Source organism: Schistocerca nitens, chromosome 9 (genome assembly GCF_023898315.1).
Source record: "Schistocerca nitens isolate TAMUIC-IGC-003100 chromosome 9, iqSchNite1.1, whole genome shotgun sequence".
In the NCBI taxonomy this organism is placed as follows: domain Eukaryota; kingdom Metazoa; phylum Arthropoda; class Insecta; order Orthoptera; family Acrididae; genus Schistocerca; species Schistocerca nitens.
The window spans coordinates 4,268,477-4,286,952 of NC_064622.1; the positions used below are offsets into that span (position 1 = coordinate 4,268,477).

Sequence of the window (18,476 nt, forward strand, 5' to 3'; positions counted from 1 at the left end):
TTAAATTTAAGTAGAAGGGAGATCCCGCTATAATCCTAAGGATGTGAGAAGTTTCAACTGAATAACTATAAAACTATAGCGATAGCGTATCTCCAAAGGGCAAGTTCAGAGCTCGTCTACTGCGTGTAGTGTAATTAAATTAATTCTCTCACCTAAAATATTTTGACTTAGCCACGTCAGACTTTTATTATGATTACTTACCTGTGTGCTGATTGTTCATTTAAATTGAGAGCTTCATCAGCCATCAGCAAAGGAAGCAATGATTTATTCGATAACTTAAAGTAGTGCATTACTAGCCCAACGGCTAGTCGGGAGAGCGGATTTGATCAGGCGTTCCCTTAGCCGTCTGCACCGCGGCTTTATATGTAAGAACGCTGCGCAAGAGAAGGCCAAAGGCCCCAGTTCTCTCCAGACGCCGATTAGCGCACCACCTGTGCCGGGAGTTGCGTCGCGTCGGTATCATTGCTATAAACAGCCTCGAGTGCCGTAGTAAGTTACTCAGGATACGCGTAACCATGAAATCGTTTTCGAGTGAAGTGTTAATTCTGGGATGACTTTAATGATCTATCTTTAGTTTGCGTGTGTCGTATTTTCACGTGCCGTCGTGGGACAGACATTCTACCATTATTAAGGGTGGCGTTTGATGAACATTATCATCAAATTATGGCGAGCATTCACTTAAACATTTAATTTGAACAGTTATAGTTGCATCAGCGCATTAGACTCTGAACTGCTCTGGTAGTTGGATTGTGTGGATCCTTTTTGGTCTGTGACTTTCAGAATATAGTGAACATTTGAGAGAAAATGGTTTTTGATTATGAATCCCAGACAATCTCCTAATTCCTCAGAGCTATAAGCTGTAGTTATAAATGTATTTCTCAGATGAAGTGGGCACTAAGAATTCTAATTACGTTTTGCTAATCACTTTCTGGTTGCCAATATTGTAGTTAGAGAGCCAGTGTTGAGAACGGCAAACAACACCATTAAATAAATAATAGGAACATTATATTAACAAATATTCCACTCGCCGCCCCACATATGGTGCGTCGGCCGGGAAATGCATCTTTTCTACATTACATTCTACATTATTACAATAATTCCACCTGCCGCCCCGCATTACCAGCATCATGGTGGAGGTGATAGATTTCTGGGACAGTGTATTAAAGGAGACAGTTGAGATTAAATTGATGGATAATTTAATCAAAAGATCCAGAGGCTTTAAGCTTGGGATGTAGCACACAGTTTAATTAAATCATGTCATAAAACATTTTGGTTGCCACAGATACATGCCAGTACATAGAGGTTTTGGAGGAAGGGTTTTGTCTTGTTGCAATTTCTTTACTTAAAATTTCATTGGATTTTAATTTAAGTTTACAGTTTTAAGGACCATGTGCAGTACATACCATTCACAATTTGGTTGGAATCCAAACAGCAAGTAACAAAATCTGTGCTCAACACCTTATGAAAATAACTGCTAAAAGTTGTCCAGATATTGTGTAAAGAGAAATCGAAATTCAATAGCAAACCTTAAAATTTTTAAAGCATCAATTTTGGCAAGGTATGGTGAAAGATCACAACGGATTTTATCTATTTATATTGGAAACAAACTACGATAAAAATACAAATAGCATCACATAATGGTACGTAATACCTGTTACGCTGTCGTAACAGGCGGAGAAGTGCAGCTACGACATGGCGTGTCCCAAGGTGGCGGATGGGGGGATGGTCCTCACTGGCTTGCCAGCGGACTAGAGCGAAATGAAATAGCTCTCGTGGACGAAACACAAACCCTCTGGATTAATACTCCAGCTGTATCTCTAGCAATCTTCAGAATGCTCCACCACTCCAACCTTACAAATTTTATGGATTATGAGCGGAAAAGAAAACAAATGACCCCAGGAGTAAAATCTCTCACCATCAGGTTGTAAGCAGGCATTTCAGATTCTGGGGAGCCAGTACTTCCTGCTCTTTTCTTTATCGAAAGAACCTAAAAAGCTCAAATTCAAGAAGAAATATAATATAGGAACACTGAACATTAACTCACTGTTCAAAACAGGAAAATGTCAAGAACTGACTCAAGCACTTGAACACCATAATATCCTAATTCTGGCACTACAATAAACTCACTATACTGATGCAAATTCTTTTGAAACGGGAATTACAGAGTTTATAAAGGAAAACCAGCAGAGTATATCTTTGGAAAATGCCCTCTATTAGGTACAGGCTTTATTGTTAGAAGAAATATAACAGAGTCCGTAACAAACTTCAGCTCTAAGTCCAACAGGCTCTCAACATCGGTGATCAAATGTAAAAACAAAATGTATACGCTAGTGAATGCTCGAGCTCCAACAAATATTGACAATAAAAAAAATCTGAACAAAGTACAGACTTTCTGGGAATAATTAGAAGACACGATTCAGAAGATTACAAAGGAAAATGTTGTCATTCTGCTCGGGGATTTTAATGCACAGCTCGGAGAGGAAATACAAAAGCATCATTGGAGAATACCCAGCGCATGAGAGGACAAACAACAATGGAATAAGACTTTTGGAACTCTGCCAAATCTTCAACCTCAAAATTATGACTACACACTTCAAGAAACATCCCAAGAAGATGAAGACTTGGAAAGCACCAATCAACTCCTTGGAAAGTTCCAAATTGACCACATAGCCATTTCTAGAAGAGAATTCAAAATATGAAGGTACAGAAAGAAGCCAAAAGATACGGATCACTATTTTGTTAAGTCTAAAATTAAATGCATTCCAAATTCTGGAAGAAATGATAATAAACCTATGAGAAAGCATTTTGAAACCAGGAATATTTTGGCAGATACTCAAAATTATTTTAAATAAAAATTGCAAGGTGAGACATGGGATGAAATGAAGTCTTAAATAATGAAAGCTACAGAAGAATCTCTTCCAACAAAAACTAAACACAAGAATATCTGGTGGAATGAAAAGTGCAGTGAAGCTTTGAGCTTTGGAAAACAGACAAAAGCTATGGCAAAAATTTAAATCGAATCTGACACAAAACAACCTAGAAAGGTTCAGAGAAGGTAGAAAAATAGCCTCCCACACAATCACAAACAAACAGAGACTGTATGAAAGACTATCCCTTAAACAAATACAGGTGTACTTCACTCAAAACAAATCCAGAGACTATTACCAATCTTTCAAAAGACACCGGAAAGGTTGCGAACCACCCACTTTAAATTTTCATGACAAATCAGGTACAAATGACCAAGAAAACTGCAACATTTGGGCATACTATTTCGAAGACCTTCTCAACTGTAAAGTGCCCCCAGAGAAACCGGAATTCACAACTCCAACAGAGATCCCTGCAGAATCACATCCACCAACTCTAAATAAAGTCTGACAAGTTATAAAATTCCTCAAGAACAACAAATCTTCTGGTGAAGGTGGAATCACAGCTGAACTTTTGAAAGTAGGTGAGGAAGAAGTATCACTACATCTCGGTACAATTATTAAGGAAATTTGGAGAACCGAGAAGATCCCAGAAGATTGGAGAATGGCACTTATACATCCACTTCACAAAAAGGATGACATATCAGATGTGAACAATTACAAGTGGATTTCCCTTCTATCCATTCCACACATGGTCCTTTGCAAGATATTACTAAATAGGACTGAACCAGTTCTCAATGCACAGATAGGAAAATACCAAGGTGGATTTAGAAAAGGAAATAGCTGTACAGAGTAAATTATTACCCTTAAAAACATTATTAGAACATGTGCTGGTCTGGTTAACCGCATGTTACAACATTTATTGATTTTAGAAAAGCATATGACTCCATAGACAGAGAAGGCTTCATTAGAACTCTGGAGAAATTTGGAATTGACAGAAAAACTAGAGAGATAGTAAAGCAAACACAAAGATACCAAGTCCAAAGTCAAATTTCGAGGCAAGATTCCTGACCTTTTTAAAATCCAAACGGGTTTGAGACATGGGGATGGACTCTCCTCAAGTCTATTCAACACCACTTTGGAAAAGATCATGACTGAGACATTGCAGGAATACACTCACCAAAAAGTGAAGGGAATTTCTTTTGCAGGATCAGTTAAAGGCCTTATGATACATGCACTAGCTTTTGCAGATGATATTGCTCTCCTATCCACAAATAAAGCAGATGCAATTAAACAAATAGCAATCTTAGCAAAGCATGCAGCTAAATTTGGCTTACAGATATAACAAGAAAAAACTAAATTCATGTCTAACAAATATAAGGAAATCAAAGAACTGCACACAATTATTGAATGTATCGAAATGATCAAAACTTTATATATTTGGGAGAAACAACAATGGATACTTGCACAGAAAAAGAAGCAGTCAAACTTCGAGTAGCTAAACTTAGGAGGGTACAAAAAAGCTGTACAACAAAAAATGCCTATCTCGAAATGCAAAGTTATTACACTACAATACAGTTGCGAGAACAGAAGTTCAACATGCAGCAGAAACACTCTCCCTCAAGAACAAAGGACTAATAGATGAGCTTGAGAAGAAGAAAAGAGTAATTCTAAGAAAGATTCTTGGTGGACACAAAAAATTGGTGAAAAATGGGTAAAGATGAGTAATGAGAAGATCTACCAATTTATTAAAGCAGTCACAGCGTAAATGAGAAAGAGAAGGCTGATGTTCTTTGGTCATCTGGTGAGAATGGATGGTGGCAGATTAACGAAGAAAATCTTCACTACAATTCAACAGAGAAAAACACCCAGGTCTTGGCTGCAAGGAATAAAGGAAGACCTCAGTAAACTTGGACTTACAGAAATGGACGCAATGAATAGGGACAAGTACAGAGAGGCAATAACTGAATTCGAGTTTTTTTTTTTTCAGGAGGCCCCAAAACCGAAGAACAACAGGAAATAATGATAATTTTTATATTATCTTTATGTTTTACAGCAAATGAATACGAGAAATTAGATGTGGATTATTCGATGATGAAATGGCCGAACACTATTTGCATTCTTTTGTTAATTCTTCTTTAATCAAAGACAGGACCGTCCCTCGACATTATTTACCACTCATTTTCTTTATCTTGCACATCTGTGTGTGTAAGAATTATTTCTGATTGATCGGTCATGCATTACCTGACAATGACATCACACGCTGTGCTCAGTGGCCAGATACAGTCACAACTTTTTTTAAATCTCATTGATGATGGCACATCTAAAAGTGGACGGATTTTAATTTTCACATTGTCACAACATACATAGCGCATCAGCAGAAGATATTTATGCTATCATCTTTAGAAAGTGCATTCTTATTGTGTTTTAATTTACATGTTATACAATAATAATAATAATATTTAATAATAATTTACATATTATTCGCAATATTTTGTAGAGTCTCTCATTGAGAAACCTTTCACTGAAATACCTAAATAAAGAAGAAAGACATGTTTCAGTGTGAATCTATGTCTGCATAGATATAGTGATTGTAGATGTTGAAAATTCCATTTCTATGACATGTTGGTTCAGCTACTGTTAATACCCTGCTGAAAAATTGTAAATTTATGTATGTCAGATCAGCAGCCAGTCACAGAGTGCTTCATGATATTGAAAGTAGAGTATCGGAGTCAATTCTTGCACCAAATGTGTGAAGACAGGATACATTAATTGTTTCTGAACTTTTCTCCAGAGAGAAAACTAATTGTGTACACAAGATCTCAAGGATTTTTTAAGGTGAGTCTTTTACAGAACACACTCACCTCCACTACAGTGGTCCTACCGTGTTGCAGCCTACCAGAATGCTTATCTATTAACATCTCTAAAATGAGTTACTGACAAACGTTCTTGGCATTGGATGCCAAGAGTCAGGAAATGTGAATCATATGTCAGGCATCAGCACCTCACCATTAACATGTTGACTGAACAAGGCTGCCACGGGACACACAGCACTGGTTTGTATCTGACGTTGTGTGCCTGCTGGTGGCCACATCCTCCATTCTGTCTTGTACCGTATATATGTCAATGCTGTGGGAGGGGGGGGGGGGGGGGGGGAGAAAACAGAGTTCAAAATGTGAACAAAATATTGAACCCAATTTCCTGTACACTGGCTTAAAATCAATCAAGAAATGTAAATTAACGCTCAGTAACATGGTGGAGCATGTGGCAGCCAGCAGGCCCATGGCATCAGGCTTGAACATCTACTGTATGTGCCAGCAGCTTTCTAGCAGTCAGTGTGTTAACCAACACCGTATCAGCTGATTCATCATTTGTATATGGTTGATTCATTACACTGTATTCCCAATTAGTGTTCTGGCCTATTTCCATCGTAGCAGTTGACTGACTGTTTACAGCCTGTCTCTCAAGTGTGTTGGATAATACACATGCCCAACTAGCAACAATGTTAGTGTACTCACAAACAAAGTTGGCTTGTGTGTTGCAATGAAATTTATTAGACTTCACTGCTCCACATGGTTACCACCAATTACAAATCATCCTGTATTACTGCTATAGTCGAGACGGCATAAGAAAATCCTTGACAGCTCACACCACAGTTGCCAGCTCTCAACTATGAAGCACTAATGGCTGCAGGCAAAAATACTCCTGGCCACAATATCCAGTAACACACTGTTGCCATTCACTGCATCCAACAGTTTCCCCTCCTTCTGTCCTGTTCCCCCTTCACCATTCATGGCTCTGAGCACTACGGGACTCAACTGCTGAGGTCATGAGTCCCCTAGAACTTAGAACTAGTTAAACCTAACTAACCTAAGGACATCACAAACATCCATGCCCGAGGCAGGATTCGAACCTGCGACCGTAGCGGTCTTGCGGTTCCAGACTGCAGCGCCTTTAACCGCACGGCCACTTCGGCCGGCCTTCACCATTCATGTCCACGTCACCTTCAGAGTGCACTGCTCCTCATCAGCTCTGACAACCATGTATCATATGCACAGCATATGTACCTACAACATCTCCCTCCCACATTTCTAGCTGGCGAACCGGCTGTCTCCTTCTGAACCACTAGCCTCTCGACATCAATCCCTCTCCTCACCTCCAGCCACTCCCCCTCTAACCATCCCACCTGTTACAACCACCACCAGAACACAGTACACTTGCCAAAATGCAGCACTAAAAATAGGGAGACAAGAGCTAGCAAGTTCTTTCTTCTGTGTGTGCCTTTTGATGATTCAACACCTCTGCTTTTGTTGAGCCATCTCCTTTACTCCATCAAGTATTTACATTATATCAGAACATCCCTACAATTTTTCATGAATGCTGTTTACCATGCATGTCTTTGGCCTAATCTCCAAAAATCACCATACTCACTCCTTCGGTACATAACAATGTTTACAGCAAAGGCAGTAGCCACCATGCAAGGTCTAGTTTCATCAGCTCTCTTGGAATGAGCAAAATGTTGACCATATCTGCCTCTTAAGGGTACTATTCATTGTCTTTCAACACCCCAGCAATGGGGTAGCAACGATGTTTATCTTATGAGTAAAATGCAGAAGGCAACTGAGCTTCAGCAAGGAACTTCAGTGAACTTGCTCTAGTCACCACCATAACAAGGTCCCCTAATAGCACAGATTATTGAAGCCATTATTCACAGTAGATATACAGAAATGCAAAAGGGGTAGTGCTGCCACTATTCTACTTTGACCAGTGACATCATAGCTGACACTATTTTACTAAACTGAAGGTTAAAGAGACAGACCATTATGTTACATGGCCTGAGGTCTACATTCAGGGTTGCCACAAGTTTCCCCAAGTGAAATTCCCTAATATTTCCAGACAAGTTTTAGCATTTTTCCCTAACAAATTTTGAGGCCTGAAGAGTAAGTTTAAGGTGAAAGCTGCGCTACAAGAAACAATAGTGCAAACGAGGAAATATAAAAAAAAAATCTAGCAAGCAGATGGTGTTTCCCCCTCCCAGGGGACACTGCCTTATGGTAGGCACCTTCAGTGCCAGGCGGGATGGTTTGCGTGCCTCGATGAAGTTGAAAGCTATGCCGGCAGTAGCATAGCTAATGACAGGGTCACCCAAGTTGGACTGGTCTCGACTGAGGAGCCAGACGTAGTGTGTCCCATAACATAGGGCAGGGGGAGCTCTTTAGGTGCAGGGAAGCCAACCTCCCTAGGGGAGTAAACCCTAAGGAAATCCAGGTTCTACAAGATGGGGGTTGGGCGTGGGGCCGATAACCCCACACTGTAAAAATGACATACCACAGAACCTCAACAAGAGCCTCGGATGATGGATGTTACACAAAAAACATGACCTCGGCAAAGACAAAGGACAAAAGATTTGGCAATAGTAGAATGGAAAGTATGAACAATGTTGAAACCTGGAAAAATGAAAGAAATAGCTGATGAGATCATGAAGTTCCAGTACAACATTGTAGTGCTACAACAAATAAGATGGCAGCGACAAGGAAAGATAGATATGCCCCAGTATTCTCTACTGTATAGTGGACCAGATAGAAGAACAGGACAAGACGGAACGGGATTCATAATAACAAAGGATGTCGGTAAAAGGTTTTGGAATTTGAACCCATAAATGAAAGACTTAGCAGGCAGAGTGAAAAGGGAATCCAGAAATATAACGATAACAACAACATACGCACCAACAGAGGAAGCAGAAGAACAAACAAAGGAAAAGTTTTATGAAGATCTAGAAAGGGCACGCAGTAAAGTACAAAAGTACGATACGTTCTTAGATATGGAACATTTTAGTGCACAGGTTGGACAAAGCAAATACGGAAGAGTATCTGGGAGATAAACATTACATGAAGAAAGTAACGAGAGTGGAGAGATGTTATGCCAGTTTGCTGCTAGAAATAAATAACAACATGACACGTCAGTTACCAATGTGAGAAGCTGCAGGGGCCCTACCTGCAATTCAGACCACTATGCTGTAAAAGCTGTAGGGACAGAAACTATCTGTAACCCCTAAACCTAGAATGGGGAAAAATACAAACTGGGACACAGAAGAACTGAATGACCCAGAAGTTGTGAAAGCTTACCAAGCAAAAGTTAGAGATGCACTGACTCCCAGCTGAGGAAACAATGGGAATCCAGGAGAGATGGACTACGACCCAGAAAGTGCTGAAAGAGGCAGCAGAGGACATAGTCGGGATGAGAAGAAATGCAAGAAAGGAGTGGTTTGATGATGAATTCAGGCTAGTAATAGAACGTAAAAATGCAGCACAACTGAAAGTGATACAGAGAGAAACAAGAAAAAATGAGGAGGTGTAAAAAGAATTAAGATCCAATGCCCAAAGAATGTGCAAGAAACAGAAAAACAAATGGCTGAAATCAAAGTTTAAAGAGAGAGAAGAATTAAAGGAACAGAATGAAACGAAGAAATCCTATCATGCGGTGGGAAAGATGAGAAAAAATTTTCAACCCAAACAAGATGCATGAAAAACAAACGGCGAAATAATAAGAGATGAACCAGAAATGTTGCAGAGGTGGGCAGAATACTCTGAAAACATGCTCAACAAAAACTCAGATCAGACCCCAAGAGGTACACAGGAACAAGAACACAGAGGGAAGAGGGAAATTGAAAGGGATGGGGTACAAAATCCAATAATGTTGGAAGTGGAAACAGTGATAAATAAACTAAAAAATAACTGAGCACCCGGTGAAGATGGGATTGTGTCAGAACTAATAAAATCAGGAGGCAAGACATAAAATATTTAAACTAATAAAGAACATGTGGGTAAATGAAAGAATGCTGGAGGAGTGGAGTACTGGAATAATATGCCCAATATATAAGAAAGGAGAAAAGCTCAATTGTGAAAACTATAGAGGCATAACCCTACCGAATGCAGTATATAAGATCTTCTCTGGAGTGCTGAACGAAAGAAGTGCACCGAAAAGATACTCTGAGAATACTGATGTGGATTCCAACCAAACAGAGGTACATCTGACCAGCTGTTTGTTGTTAGACAAATAATGAAAAAAATTTATGAATATGATATAGATCTCCACTTCATGTTCATTGACTTTAAACAAGGTTTCGATAGTATTAATAGACCGGAATTGGCCATCTGTGATAAACTGAGAAGGTTAATAGAGTTAACAATGAAGGATACATTTAAGTAAAAGTGAATAGCAGAATGACCAGGCAGTTTGACTTTGAGGATGGAGTGAAACAGGGTGGCAGCCTCTCTGCAGTCCTGTTTAACTTAGCACTGCGTAGTATCATACAAAAAGTGAATAAAAGAGGAACAATAATGATGAAGTCCAGCCAGATATATGCATATGCTTATGATATTGCCATCATGGCAAGGGATGTAACATCGCTTAAAGAAATATATGGACAAATGGAGGCAGAAGGAACAAGAATTGGACTTACTGTAAATGAAACCAAGACAAAATATATGGTTATCTCCAATTCTGTAGCTAGAAGAAACCCACAGGACCTGAAGGTCTCTGATAAATGCTTCAAAGCTGTTAGATGCTTCCATTATTTAGGTGTCCTGTTAACCAATGATAATAGTATAAGACAATGTATTGGAGAAAGGATACAAGCAGGAAACAAAGCCTATCCAGCTAACCTAAAGAACTCTAATTACAAGAAGAACTAAATTGAGAGTTTACTATTCCCTTGAGCGACCTGTTGCCACTTATGGATCAGAAACATAGACAATGACAGAAGCAGACAGTAACAGCCTTAGGGCATCTGAAAGGAAAATCTCATGAAAAATCTGTGAGCCTGTGAGAGAGGCAGAAGGTTGGACAGTGATATACAAACATGAAATACAAGAGGGAAAGATATAGTGAAATGTATCAAATCTCAAAGAATACATTGGTTAGGACATATGGAGAGGATCACGGAAGACAGGATGCCCAAATGAATAATGAATGCCAGATTGTATTCCACCAGAGGAAAGGCAGACCAAATGCTAGATGGATGGACAATGTGCTGGCTGACCTTGGCAAGATGGGGATCCATGGATGGAAGAAAAAAGCTGAGAACGGAGAGATATGGAGGAAGATTGTTGAGGAGGTAAAGGTCCACCAAGGGCTGTAGTGCTGAAGAAGAAGAAAAAGAAGATGGTGTTTCCTGATGTGAGCAAAAATCTTAAGTACTAACATCAACATCTTTTGTAATGAACTGTTTTTAGATGGAGAAAGCAAGCCAAATAGTATGTGTGTTTCATTAACACCATTGATATTTTATTTCAATAAAGCGTAACATTGGGTTACAAAAATATGCATTTCCCTGGAGTCACAAGATAGATTTAAAATACCTTCACAGATTTCAGAAATAACCTCAGAAAAAAGTAGGCCTCTTGAAATAAGTGTATAAGGTGGGGGAAGAAATGTGTAAAGCAACACTGTAGGTGACTACCAATAAAATGTTGGTTCTACTATGTTCGTTATTTTCGGTTACTACCCACTGTGTTGTATCTATTCATTTACGGGTATTTTACAATTTTTCTTTCGAGTAATATATGAGTACATAAATGTACAAATTGTCAGCAACTGACACAATTTTCCTATCATCATCCATCCTTTCAAATATATAAATGAATTTTGAAGTGTCAGAATGTACTAGAACAAATAAAATGTCTATAAAATGCCACACTGTACAACATACTTGCAGTGAGACAGTTGCAATTCCTGACATCTATCACCTCTCTCTCTGGCCTGCTGAGGAGCACCGCAGTCCTGGGTCCACAGATAAATCGACAGAGGTACTCAAGGTACCCTCCGCCATGCACCGTCGGGTGGCTTGCGGAGTATGGATGTAGATACCATGAAAATCCAGTGCATTATGCCACACACAAACAGATGCTGCCTGTGGGCAGGTCGGTGAGACTAGATCCGACAGGCAGTGCCTGGACAATAGTGGGAAACGATGGGCTTCAGATCGGCAGGCCTAATCCATTAGAGATACATGCGGAAATGGCCTGCGGTTTTGGCCCATTGCAGAAATCCATTCCTGTGGCCAGCTATTCATAAAAAATGAGACCACGGTGATCAGTGCATGCAACAGATAACTTGTTCAAATATTCTGAGAATCAACAATAATGAGGATAGGTAGCAACTCGCCGTAAAGATGATTGCTGAGCCGCAGACAGGCACATAGAAAAGACAATTACACTATCACAGTTAAATTTTCATCCATAGCTCTTGTCAGAAAACATATACATTCACACAATCACTCAGACACAACTCGTGCATACGACAGCTGTCTCTGGTCGCTGCATTTACAATATCTGAGAATCAGATCCAATGACAGATCCTTATGCCCCCCTGCCTCTTGTCAGCAGCTGCTAGGCTAGCACCAGGAAGTGGTGGCAGCAATGACTGCAAGCTGAGGGGAGTGATAGGAAAGAGAGAAGCATTAGTAATGAGGGAGTAGGGAAGTGGCGCACATACCCAGCTGCACACAGCCAACAACAATGCATGACACCTCAGTAAACAAATCGTTTCATCTACCAAGACAAAAACAAGATTTTTCCAGCATTTTTTCCCCAAATTTCCCTGAGTTGGTTGAATTGTTTGAAATTCCCTAATTTCCATAACCTGTGGCAACCCTGTACATTAAGTTGGAAGATCGTGGTTTGTAAAATATGCAGGTCCTTTCCACCTAAATTATTTACATTCTGCCAGAACTTTTCTTACCAATATGATGAAATGATTTTCTGCCAGCAAGACAGTCATGTTAAAGTCTGAAAGAATCAAGCTACAAATTATCCCAAGTATTCAAAAGCCTGGAAATGCTTTTCTGATAAAAGGTGAAGTATGTATGGCATAAAACCATTTATTGCAGATCTTGGAGGGAAACTGCACTGATTTTATTCCACCAGCATGAAGCACAGTACCTACAGTTTGTCATCTGTGACAAAATTCCTTTTAAGAAAACAAGTCCACTTGCAACATAAAAGAATAGTCTGTTGTTATCACCATATTAAAACCGAAATCACATTTTCGTACCAGGTGAGAGCATGAAGAATTCCTGTAATAATGAGTTATATACAGTAATGAACACCAAATAAAATGAGAATGAATGTTCAACATCTGTCATTATAAACGAAACTATAGTAATGTTGGACAACGATGATGAGGGGAAATAATCGGACGTGGCCTTGTCAAAGGAGGACTCTCAACACTTTCTCAAGGTGATTTAGAATCAACTTTAGGCATAATGGAAGGAAAGAGTTTGTACTATGATAATCTTCAATGAATCCACTGACATTACCACTATGACACTTCACTCAATACTGCCCACTTACATTCTACTGCAAAGATTCACTTCAGGTTAACATGCTGGGAGAAGGAAGAGAGAGAGAGATGAACTTTTCGAAATTAAGGGGAAAAAAAGGAAGGAAGATTAGGGTTTACTGTCACATTGAGAGGAAAGTCATTAGAGCTGAGTACATGCCCGCATTGGTGAAGTAAACCTGCTAATGCCACTCCAAAAAGAACCATTCTAGTAATTGTCTTTAGCAATTTACAGAGATCACAGAGAACAAATCTGATGCCTGTTCTTTTTGGAAACCACAAAGAAATTTGGTGCTCTACTTTTTAAGGAAGAACCAGTCAATTCGATCATTGAAGAGCTGTTCCACAGTCCATTTAAAAAGTCCTATCTTCATTTCAGCTTCAGCACGTTTGTTCTCTTGCACACAAACGAAAACCACATGGTGGTGTAAACAGATGTAAGTCACATAGCATTGCATTTTTTGTACTTTAGGCCTATATAATATGCATCAGCATACTCTGAGACTTGTCCATTAACTAATGTAGGTTTCCTGAATTTGCCTTGCAGTATTAGTTTTCCATCATGAGATGAGTGTTCAATACGGCGCAAATGTAAAGCTTAAACTCCCACCCAAATGATCACATTCTTTCTCTCTAACCTAGACTTCCGGCAATGTCACAGATCAGCCTTTCACAAAAACCAAAATTTCAGGTATGGCGCAGGGTTCCATTATCACACTCTAGCCCTAACAGGAATGTAAGACCCAAATTACTGAAATTTCTTACTTTTGTCATGGCTTGATTTGTTACATAACTGCAAGTACGTACTTTTATTTAATTAATAACCTTTATTATTTATCGTTTTCACAGTAAGACACATTATAATTAAAATTAAAGTCATGAGTGAATACCAAACATTAAAAATGAAATAAAATAAAATAAAATCTGCTCAAATGAAATTTACAGATCTCCTGTGAAACACTGTAAGCACAAGTGGGAGCTCTGTATAAAACAAAAGAGGAAGCAGGAAAGACAGAACAAATAGTGTAATAATTGTGTTAATCGATACAAAGGATGTCGCTGCATATGGTCCAAAAGAATAATATTTACATGTAAACAAAACTCATTTGCATAATGTATGGCAGAAGAGAATGAGCGACCGCACTGAATCTGGAACTTCACACACTTATTGTTCACTAGCACAGTCAAATAGATTGGAAATATCAAATTAACCCACACAATTGTGCATTCATTAGTTATAATTTTTTATGTTAAAAATGTGTTTTCAACAGTTCCACTATTTCAGAAGAAATAGCCCTGTCTTGTACCAAATATGTGTAGTGTTGTAAATAATATTTCTCATTAATCTTCTGTCACATCATGAAGCTATAAATAACAACATATCAAATCAAAATTTACAACACTAAACAGTCAAATGTGTATTTCAATATGTCTCTACAAAAACATTAGTTACCAGTGACAAAAATGCTACTTGCTGAAACAGTACAAAAGATCTAACAGTCTTGGTACAATGTCTCCACACTTGCCATTGAGTTTTGTATGTGCATAGCTGTCTCCCCTTGTCTTGCCAATATTTATAATTGCAATACGTCTCTCCAGCTCAGCAGCTTGCAGGACAATTCTAAACCCCGAGAAAACAGAAAGTGATGAGCCTAGTACTAGCAAGGAGTCAGAATCTTCCACAACACTTTTTACAGTTTCTACACGCATTCTTGGAACATTTTCACCGAAAAATATGATGTCTGGTTTAAGTATGCCTCCGCATGATGGGCATTCTGGGACTCGGAAATTTTCTGCTTCAGCCTGCAAGGTAACAATTAGAATAAAAGTTCCATCGTTAATAAAGATAAAAATTACTCTCGACAAGTTTTTGAAATTTTCTGTCATTAGCTTTGAAAGACACAAAGATGGTTATCATCTCACCTGAGTCAGTTCAACATCACCATCTGGTCGTATCACTTTCGTGGAAGCTTTCATATTTGGATTCATTTGTTGAAGAATTTCCTGGAATGTGTTTCTACTGACATTATAGTCACAGTTTAGGCAAATTACTCTATATGCCGTGCCATGGAGTTCAACAACATTATTACTTCCGGCTTTCGTATGAAGGCCATCTACGTTCTGAGTAACAACACAACCAATTTTCTGGTGTATTACCTCCAAATCACGTAGAGCGTAGTGCGTAGCATTGGGCGAAAATGACGAAAATCTGGGCCACCCAATGAAGTTGCGAGCCCAATACCTTTTACGAACTTCAGCACTTTTCAAGAACTCTTGAAACTGGACGGGTCTCGAAGATGAGCGAGCGTATAAGCCAACATTTTCCGAGCGATAATCAGGAATGCCGCTTTCCGTCGATACTCCTGCTCCAGTAAGCACAGCAATCTTCTGCGACGTCTCAATGAATGTAACAAGTTTGCTAAAATCTTCCACACTGACTGGATTGTGCTTTGGCACGAACGCAGAACTAAAGCTACGGGAAACAGAATTCTGACACTTCACCATTCTATCTGCAAATTTCGTTCTCAAAGGCCACATGTTTATAAACAATGTCGAGCGGGTCACACTAACTTGCACACAATAACAAACGGTTATAGTTACGTCACAGTTACTTCACGAATAGTTTCAATGCGTTACGGGAATCGATATTTCATGTCATAAAAAGAAATAATTACATAATAATCAGATATTCACTATTAACGCGGGCAGTGTCACTTTTCTTCAACATGTAAGTTCGAAAACACAATCAGTTGGTGTCTCCAGCTTCTTTACGTTGCTGAATCATTTCTCGGAGGTTATTCTCGCTGTCTTTCAAATTCCTTTCCAAATACATTTTATTGTTTTCCAGCTGTTTAATTTTCTGGGAGTAGCTTTCATGTTTCTTGTCCAACGACGTTTTAATTTCATTTACATCAGTCAAGACGAACATTCTACCCACTCCTTGATACATTTTTGTATCGGGTGGCATGCTGCTAAGTTCCTTTCCTGTGAGCTGCGTGTGTCTCATACCTTGCTTCAGAACTTCTATCCTGGCATCTGCAACTTTCAGCTGCTGCGTTGTTTCCAGCATTTTTTGTTGCAATTCCTTAAATGCTTTCTTTAATTCTAAATCCACCGTCTTCGACATTTTATAAGTAGGTACCTTACCGCACAATACACCTGCCCCTACAAGCCCAGTCTTAACTGTCTAAGCAAAGATGACGCCCACAGAAATACTGGAGGCGTAAAATTGTGAAACAAATGTAAACACCTTTCTCATTTGCTTTACTGAAATTTTAGATTGATAATTATACTGTAACTTAGAGCTTTTAAAACAAGTCGTAAACAAATACGAGGCAACCGAATTTCTTAATCAGCTGAAACAACTGAGCCTCGCTCCCTGGCAGAGAATCGTATTTTCCGTCACCTTTGCTTTGTGTGATTTACTGTGTATAGTAATTGTCATATGTTCTCACAGAAAGGGACCGATTGTAATTTCTTGTAAAATGTATGGCAATTATCATCAGGAACCAGACTATCCAGCTGCGCTATCGCATTTATCTCACTTGGATGCAGAAGAACTGAAAGAACTGCTAAACGATGATGAGAAATTTGAAGATATGATGAAAGATATTAAACAGGTTAGTTAATAACGCTTACCTGCTGCAAAGTGCAACGATACAAGAAGGAAGGGAATATATCTTTAGCTAATTCATGAGGAAACATATTTCTGTTTTGTGTACTCATGGAGCTTCTTTGATGTCGTATGTACTACCTATACACTAGGCTCACAATGATGGCCTTAGTTCCTTTCATTACGTAGACTGGAAATATGCAAAAAAGAAATAATAAAAAGTCACGATGACATCTTTAGCAGAGAAAAACATCAGAAAATCCCCAATGTTTTCTGCAGTACTCAAAGTTCGCTCTTAAGGAGATGTGGTCATTGGTTTTTGGTTGAGAGTGACACCTTGAAAGTTAATGGCCTTCGCAAGAAATTGAAAATATTCTGTTTATGCGCTGTTTACTGTATTATTCTGGAACGATATCTAATCAAAAATCCATTTCTCTAACTATATATCAGACTCATATTTGTAAGACGAACATAGGTCGCAATAAAATACTAAATTTCCTTAAAAATAGTTGTAAACAAGGAAGAGAGGTCCCCATCCTCATTTATCTGCATAAACTCTAGATCTTTTCTTCTGAAAAGCAGCTATCGGTCTCCTTTATCATTCTTAAACGATTGCGGTTGTGATGAATATACGAGTGTCCTTCCAACAAGGTGTTAAACCGTAATTTTGTTTAAAGATTATAGTTTCTTTTGTGTATATCTATATCGAGGATTTCCTCAAAGGTGTAGAACATGTCAGTTGGTGAGGGAGACCTCAGCTATCTATGAGTACATTAAAACCTTTTACTTGATAGCCATTACGTGTTTTGGGCAACTATGTTCATCTTCAGATGACTACAGTTGTGTATATGGTATGGTCCATGTCTTCAGCAAATGTCTGTTCTTGAACTGCTATTCTTCCTTCCTGGGAGGAAGGATAATAGATCCTTCATGATTGTTCCTAAACAATACAACCAAACAGTGATGTAGATTTTTGTAAGTTTGTTGAGAAGTTCAAGGACATAAAAAGTGAAAAGAGATTTCCTTCCGAACTATCACTGAACTGTTATAGGTATTTTACCTTGATTGCATGTAGGAGGAAAGAGAAAAATAAGCCTCACCAACTAGGCCTATGTGGCTTTCACATTAGTGAAACCTGAATGGATGTAGAATTCTTTTGAAAGATCTCTACTTTGGCACAGAAAGAGCCTTTTTGTATGCATCTTGGAGATCCACTTCAAACTGTCAGACATTCCACTGCCAAAACGCTGTTGCTGTATGTTTATAGTTACAAAATGTAGCCCATGTCTCTGCACATATCACTGCAAGCCGTTGGCATCTCTGTTCACGAGTCCCAAAGACCAGTATTTCTCTGCCACTCTATAAACATATTCGCCAATTGCCACTTAGTTTGCTGATCAAACAGCTTCCCCCATCCATTTATCCTTTAAGAGGACCGTATTTGTGATTTCACATGATCCTGCGACAGGAGTAGAGTGAAAGAAAAGCTCATTCTAACAGTAGAGAGCAGTTTCTCAAACAGAAGGTGAGTACCGCATTTCAGCACTGGTAGCTCCCTGTTATCTATCTTTTGCATTATGTCACAGATTCTACTGAATGTGGAAGCCAGCACTATCCCTGCTTAGTTACTCTTCTATCCGGCTCTAGCTACCAGGAGG

The 18,476-nt window shown here is 38.9% G+C and overlaps 3 protein-coding genes across 3 annotated transcripts in view; 1 reads left to right on the plus strand and 2 right to left on the minus strand.

Moving 5' to 3' along the window:
- Nucleotides 1–14,598: 14,598 nt before the first annotated feature.
- Nucleotides 14,599–15,743, minus strand: LOC126203257 (NAD-dependent protein deacylase Sirt4). Its single transcript, XM_049937511.1, has 2 exons — nt 15,129–15,743; nt 14,599–15,008 (listed from the first exon to the last, which is right to left on the minus strand). The coding sequence occupies exons 1-2, from the start codon at nt 15,741–15,743 to the stop codon at nt 14,673–14,675; spliced, it is 951 nt and encodes a 316-aa protein (XP_049793468.1). The 3' UTR covers nt 14,599–14,672.
- Nucleotides 15,744–15,951: 208 nt separating this feature from the next.
- Nucleotides 15,952–16,575, minus strand: LOC126203260 (prefoldin subunit 1). Its single transcript, XM_049937514.1, has one exon. It carries the CDS (start codon nt 16,330–16,332, stop codon nt 15,952–15,954), a length of 381 nt encoding a protein of 126 aa, XP_049793471.1. The 5' UTR covers nt 16,333–16,575.
- Nucleotides 16,576–16,604: 29 nt separating this feature from the next.
- Nucleotides 16,605–18,476, plus strand: part of LOC126203259 (vacuolar protein sorting-associated protein 37B) — a 56,805-nt gene continuing 54,933 nt past the window's right edge. Inside the window, exon 1 of the mRNA XM_049937513.1 lies at nt 16,605–16,825. Coding sequence (XP_049793470.1) covers nt 16,691–16,825 — 135 coding nt within the window. The 5' untranslated portion in view covers nt 16,605–16,690. The remainder of the gene's footprint in view (nt 16,826–18,476) is intronic.

What these genes read in the sequence shown, in the direction of transcription:
- LOC126203260 (XM_049937514.1), bottom strand. Translation starts at nt 16,332, where the DNA reads ATGTCGAAGACGGTGGATTTAGAATTAAAGAAAGCATTTAAGGAATTG.
- LOC126203257 (XM_049937511.1), bottom strand. Translation starts at nt 15,743, where the DNA reads ATGTGGCCTTTGAGAACGAAATTTGCAGATAGAATGGTGAAGTGTCAG. An exon ending in GTGATGTTGAACTGACTCAG is followed by an intron (nt 15,009 to 15,128) that starts GTGAGATGATAA and finishes GTTACCTTGCAG; the next exon opens with GCTGAAGCAGAAAATTTCCG.